The sequence below is a fragment of the Tribolium castaneum genome, chromosome 9, assembly GCF_031307605.1.
Source record: "Tribolium castaneum strain GA2 chromosome 9, icTriCast1.1, whole genome shotgun sequence".
NCBI lineage: Eukaryota > Metazoa > Arthropoda > Insecta > Coleoptera > Tenebrionidae > Tribolium > Tribolium castaneum.
In genome coordinates this window covers 6,618,700-6,625,825 of record NC_087402.1, presented here as the reverse complement: position 1 = coordinate 6,625,825, position 7,126 = coordinate 6,618,700, and the positions used below count along the sequence as shown (strand labels likewise).

The following is a 7,126-nucleotide window of genomic DNA, read 5'->3' as shown; positions in this document are numbered from 1 at the left end:
TCTAGTCTAGTTCCCTTTGGAGGCGCCACTGTTGCAAATGCAAAATGGAAGTAAACTATTGACTTAAAATGGCGGGAACTATTCATTCGTTTCTTTACCAATGTTGGAAAGAATTTCCGGGCCTAATCAGTAGTGCATTATTTCTACGAGATAAGTACCAAACGCTTGGTATAAAAAATGAGTGTTGTCAGTTGGCGGTTGGAGAAAAACGCCGATTTCTACTCTAACTTTGTCATGGTGAGTGCTCACCAGATGGCATAGTCAGTTAAAATCCCGATTGTTGTGATTGTCAAAATTTTAGTAAATTTTGCCCGCGTTCTTCGAATTTATGCAAATCTATGAATGAAAAAGCGTGCCAGAAGGTCCTGAGAATGTGATTTGTTGCAAACACGGCGAATTATTGCTGTATAAACATTATTTGAACACTTACGTTGCGATCAAAACAACGTAACCTAAAAGTTTGTTTACAATCAAGAAATGAAAACTGTGCCCCAAAGAAACACTAACTCGTATCAGCAAGGCACAAAAATGCCGGAAGTCACCGTAATTAAGCACTTCCAACCGAATCCTACCCGAGAAACTAAGGGAAATCTCCCCGAAGTTAAGTGTTTCGAGCACCTCCCAGAGGGTAGTAGATACCTGCATCTGCACCCAGTTTTCAAATTCGTGGACAATTTTCTCTCTCCGGAAAATAACAAGACGCGGGTTTATGTTAATAGAAAATCGTGTGTGAGGTTTAGTGGCAATACCAAGCCGACTTGTTGCCCCACATACGCCGTTTCCAATGCATGTGTCAGAAATCTGCCACCGAAGAAATCAAGAATGCCACCTTGTCTCGCTAGTCACAGGGAGAGAATTCAGACAAACTTGTGTAACATGAGCAGCAGTAGCAACGTTAGGGTGTCTTTGCGCCCCCCTCGGTGCCCGCCGTGCGCCCCAGAGAAGCCCCCCGATTATTACGTCGAAGAACTAAAAAGCGAAATTAAGCAAAACAAACCGAAGATTCAAGAGCTGGGCACGCACGACGACGCTTATGTGAAAAAATTGAAAGAGGAGCTCATGGTGCAAAAATCGAGATATTTGGACGACGCCAGGAATATCATCAACGATTTGCAAAACGAAATTTACAATTATAGGCTTCAAGTGAAGGCGAGATTTGCGTCTTCGTCTGAGACTTTCGGGAGCGACAAAACGCCGAGGGCGCCTCATGTGTCTCCTCATAGAAAGCAAATCGCTGATAAAATAACTTTTGGTAAGTGGGTATTACTAATGATTGGATATTTTTTTAAATAATTATTCTCAGATTCACCCCATTCGCCAGGCGGGACGATTGGGTAAGTTTCATTACAGTTTTAGTAAAAAAGCGCTTAAATTTTTATTGTCGTAAAATCCTGATCGGTTATGAATTTGCGCCGTATTTGTTTCAACAAAAGTGTTGTGAGCGAAAAGTGTGTCAAAGGTAAGTGAAAAACGTTTTGCAATATTTTCCACGATGACGACACATTTAGATTTCAATCAATACAGCTTCGTGCCTTAGAGCCATAATTTTCCGGCTGTTCTCGGTTTGTATGGAAAATTCTGTATTCATGTGGAAGTTTGTTTATGGTACAATGCGTTGTGTACATTAAACGGGTTAAAATAAGCCAGTTATTTTCGTACCAAATAATCTGTTTAACATCCTCCGTTATTATTTATTACACTGCAACAAATACATGTGAACAAAAACTTGCAGTGAATCATAATTGCATTAATGAAATTGTCGGCTTTTTGTGTACAATTATCGTAAAATCGCAGTTGAATAACTTCCTTATTCCATACTCGTCTGATAATAATTTTAGCATAAACAAGTTTGTGTGGCTGACAGATCGTTATTGTATTAATTTATAATTAGAATCGATGTTGGGAGAGCTATTTCTGTGGCACGTGAATGAAACGAATACAGTTTTTCTAAATATACAAATGTCTGCAACATAATTTTAGAATTCTTGAGTATTTTCACAAAAAATTAAATTGCGCAACTGGTGAGATTTATAAATCGATAAACTTATTTTCTAGTTCGTGTCGGATCATTTATATCAACTGATGATAACAATTTATCTTATTTCTGATAAATGTAATCTTTTGTTTGTTATCTAATAATCGAAACGAAACGTTTTGTCATATTTTTTCCGATGCTTTCCTCAATTAAATAAATAATCTTGTGATGGGTTACATTTTCTAGAATTTATTATCATATTTACAAATTAATTAGTCGTAATCACACTGACCCAAAGACTACTTAAACACTAAGTAACTATCACTACAAATATTAATAAAACATTTTGTCTTTGTTGTACAGTCTGTTTTTTATGTTACAGACGAAGTTTGTTTAATTATTAACATATTTAGGGACAATGCGCTAATTAAGATAACAGGTGATAACAAATCCATCTTTGCTAATTGAGATAAGTTGATAAGGCTTGATAACAGTCTTAAAATTAAAAATTGTTGCTATGAAACTACACTTTTTCCATTTGATACTTTCTGGATTAATCTGATACATTCTGGACTACAATTTTGAGAAAAAAAATTTGTTTTCCTGACCTGTGTAAACTTTACTTTAAAAAATTCTTTAAATATTTTTCTCTGCCGGGTTCTAATTAACAAAGTTGAGATTTAACAAAAAGTATAGGAAGTGTTCCATGTGTATGTTGGAAGGCTTTTTATCATTTAGAACTGGAGGTGAATGAACATCTTTGTTAATTCATTGGAATGTCTTAAACTTCATCACTCGTGATGTTTGTAATATTTTATGAAGAAAAACGTCTCTCTGTTTACGATTTTATATCACATTTGGCCATTCGTCGTAACTTTCAATTAATTTTAATGGCATTTGTCACAATTTATACCGAAATCTGTTGAAAATTAATTTCTTTTGGTGTTTTTATTGACTTTAATTTTCAACAACTGTGATCAAGCTTCGTTTCCACGTAGCAATTAAAGGCTATTATTTTTAATTACTGTCGTGAGTCATAACGGTCCAACTTTGTGGCAGATTTTTTTTGAGGTACCCTTTTTTTCGTCCGAAATCCAGCATGAATACTTCCAACCCGATTCCTTTCCCTTTCATCCCAATTGAATTCGATATTTTTTCGCCGTCTTACGTCAGTTCACCTTTGTATCGTCAACCCTCCCTTGCTTCTTTATTTTTGAGTCGCAGATGTCTTCAAAACGTGGGTTTTCCTCGAGCAGCTGTCGAGGGCGTCTTTGTGTTCCACATTTTGCTCGCGTGCCTCCTTTCCAGACTTCTCTACTACGCCGTATTGGCGCACGCAACACTTTACACCTTTTACTTTCGACAACATAGGCGTAGGTTGCCGATTTTTGCCTATAAAACCGCCAATCGATCGCCGTTTTCACACTCCGGGGGTTGTTTTTTTGTCCGGGTGGTGACAGCGTTCCGGTTAATTATTTAATGGATCCGGAGTTTGAATTATTTAGGATTTAGCGAGTGATTGGTCGGTCTCCGGCCATGGATGTGTAAATTTGCGTCGTAGGTATTGTGCAATGGCGAAACTACCTGAGTGCCCATCGAGCTGGACACAAAAGGGGGTTTCTTTGTGTGACAGCACACGTGTCTTGCAACGCTTCTTCAAAATTTATAAGACCCTCCGTATGGGCAATGCTAATAATAAGGGGAAAAGTCCTTTCATATTTTTTCAATAATTTGCTTTTGTGAGGCGTAATAATGACCAGATTTGATGAGAGTTTTTGCGTGGTAATTGCGCAGTTACCGAAAGTGGTACAAGTCTCTAAACACTTGTCGCGGTAATAAACATGAGATTTTTAACCGCAAAAGACGTGGGACGAATGAATACGGAGATGTTTGTCTTGATAAAATTTGATTGTTTTAAATTTCACACAACACCAGACAAATGTCAGGTGAATACCTACTTAATCCTGAGTTCAGATATCGCTTGTTTTGATTTTTTTTAATAAAATTAATTGGAAGAGGGTGTAAATTGTGTTTTTTTTCGTGTTGTAAAAGAGCGGATGCTGTGAGTGCGTCCCACAATTAACAATTATTATTATTTTAAAAGCAATTACCCAACCCCCACGATTCGAACCAATTATGTGTTATTAGATAAAGATAGATCTCCTGCAATTGACAAGTTTTCATAACCCGCATTAATCTTGCCATAAATAGGTAGCAATAAACAATAAAAAGTGTATTTATGTAACGAAAATCTTAATTTAACGCTCACGTTATACAATTCTTGTGGACTAATAATGATTCAGTGGATGTAATCTTTTTGAAATTAGCCATATAATGGGTAAATGTCAGGCGCTCATTAAAAAAGGTGTGGAAATACTAGGAAGTCGAGTTTTTGTAATGATCGACACAAAAGATTTTGTTTGGATATTTCGACAAGGTCAGTTTTAATGTTTTATTGACCCTTTGTTATTGTAAATAGTGAGAAGGTTGAGTGCGCATTGAGTGTACCACATGATACGGCGAGAACGGCGACACCATCAGTAGCCTCTTTAGCTCAGTGGTAGAGCACTGGTCTCGTAAACCAGGGGTCGTGAGTTCAAACCTCACAGGAGGCAAGAAGTTTTTTTTCGTTTTTGCACACATAAAAATGCATTTTATTATTTCCTAAACAAAGAAAAACTAGTAAACAGTGCTTATAGAGTACTTTCATATCAAAATGGTTATTTTTATAACACGATATCTCCAATTTTTCTAAAATTGAGATTGTGCAAAGAGTACACTTCAAATAAAAAAAAACTACAGACAAATTGAATTAAAAAAATGACAACAATGCATTTGAAATTTTTGGGCTGAAATACTTATTGTAAATATAAGTGTAGTGTGAAAAAAAAAACAATTAAACCCAACAAATATTTATAAAGTGTTTATTAAGGTTTGAAAGAGAGAATACTGCCATATTCCTAAAAGCAATACATAAATAGGCAAAAGTATGGAACCAAACTAATTAGTAGGTACATCGTCAACACTTTAAAAAGTGATCATTTTTCAATGAGTTTTTTTTTTCGTTTAAATGGCACCTTATTACAGCGATTTTTTTGGTGAAAGATTATGCTGTAAAAATGACTTCTAATGCAATAGTATTATTTTCACACCAGTGGTTTTGTTAAAATGAATTATTAAAATTTCCTATTTGGTAAGTGGTTGTATTTATGGATGTTTGTTTTTATGTGTGTAATTTTCCTCTTCGACACTGTGAAAATTTCCGTTTTTTTTTCTGTGTAAGACTTTAACTAAAAATAATCTAAAGTTGATAGTGTTTATATTTTTTCTTCTAAATTTATTCAGGTCGGTACTTTTCTAAATAATTTTTTATCCAAGAGATTTTTTTTTCTGAAGCATTTTGTTTTTTTCTCACATACATATTTCAGTTTTAAAAAATAGGGGCGTTGATTTTTATTGATTCTCGAAACATAAAGACTTGGTGCGCTCATTTGGTTGTAAGTTGTTAATTTTATTACCTAATTCGTGTGACGTTTTATCGGAAAATGGATTAAGAATATGTGATGTGTACACTTTATGACGCTTATCGTTTTTATTTCTTGGTATTGAGTGCCAAATATTGTTCTCATTTTTGCGTGTTATTTGTTTTGACTGATCTGGAATTTTTGATTTTTCGGAATCATTGATAACAAGAAACAAGCGTTCGATAAATAAATTTTAGAGAATACAACAATTCCCAGAAATTCAAGATTTTAAATCTTGCATAAAAGTGTTTCTCTCGCGGCATGTTTCGCAATTTCTGGAGATGACATCGCTATCATAACCCGCTTTATGAAGAAATTTAAACAGTTGCGGTGCATTTTTGCAGTATGTGAGTGCTTTTATGGAAAAATAAACGACGTGGGTTTGTCCACGTCCTACTCCTGGAATATCGTTGCATCTGTCGCGTGCGCATCCCATTTTTGGGATCGGCCGTTGCGTATCCTGGGGGTGAGTGCGTAGCAGCACAATGCGTCCGAAGATTGATCCGACGAGGGAAAAACAACGTGGCTGCATTATCGACTCGATGAATTAACCGGGTCCGGAGCACGGCGCAAGCCCCGGATCCTGAATGGAAGATGAAAGCTCTGCTTCGATTTTGTTGTTTGTACGGTCTAGACGGGGGAGAAATCGAGAAATCTCCCATTATTCTTGTTCGCCTGCTGTAACGCCGATTAACGTCGCTGCACCGTGCCCAGATCTTATCTACACCCACGTACCCACCTATCCAAGCAGCCATCTCGACAATGCTCGGGATTTATTAGCACAAGACGTAAAACAGCTGCGATTATTATTGACCGACCATCAAACGTTTTACGGACTTGTAATTGCATGCTCGTTTGCGTTTTCACGACTCGGATAAATCCACGACCATCCATCATCCCGCAGGAATTGGTTCTATTAAAATTACCGGTCTTGTGTGGAAAATATGCCTTTTTCGCATCCGATAATAATTATGGGCCGCTGTAGCGGCACTCGGATTAATTATAACTGATGTTACCGCCAGAGGCTGCATTGCCAAAGTTGATTATTGATACAGTTAAATATTACTTTTTGGGAAAAAATATTCTAACGGACCGTTACGTAACGATGAAAGAATTTTGACTCGAACAGTTTTCACTTTTAAATTTCTACAAGGGATTTCCGATTGAGAATTGCAGAAATTCGCTTTCTATAATTGCATATCGCAAAATTTGCTCAATACTCATCGTATTTCCTCTTGAGCTGAATTTCACTGACGCAATGATGCACACAATTCGAAAATAAAAGCGGGAAGTAAACAGGAAAAGCTTAGCCATTTGGCTATTGTTGAGTGGATAAAACTGAAAGTGGCTGCGTTGGATTTTCCTCTGCGGAAAGCTTAACCAATATTATTAAATCGTTCATGGATGTTGCATTTCGCGGCACGCGATGCGTTGAAAACAAGAGGATTTCCTCTCGCTTCCCTCGTTGGCGGTTTTCCAGCGAAAGCAGATAGAAAAGAGACAGTGCCAGAATGGTGGTGGTCCGATCAATATGCGGAACCCCTCACGGGCACAAGTATTGATTGTAGGTGTCACAGAAGCGAGCTGGACCTACCCCGCAGTCCTGGGAACGATCCACATAGCAGGG

The 7,126-nt window shown here is 37.0% G+C and overlaps 1 protein-coding gene and 1 non-coding gene across 2 annotated transcripts in view; both read left to right on the top strand.

Annotated features, from left to right (window-relative positions):
* The first annotated feature begins 233 nt into the window (after positions 1–233).
* Positions 234–7,126, top strand: part of LOC103312701 (uncharacterized) — a 40,391-nt gene continuing 33,498 nt past the window's right edge. Inside the window, exons 1-2 of the mRNA XM_008194069.3 lie at positions 234–1,252; positions 1,304–1,334. Coding sequence (XP_008192291.2) covers positions 478–1,252; positions 1,304–1,334 — 806 coding nt within the window. The 5' untranslated portion in view covers positions 234–477. The remainder of the gene's footprint in view (positions 1,253–1,303; positions 1,335–7,126) is intronic.
* Positions 4,519–4,590, top strand: TRNAT-CGU (transfer RNA threonine (anticodon CGU)). The gene has a single exon. It is a non-coding gene; the product is annotated as a tRNA-Thr (tRNA).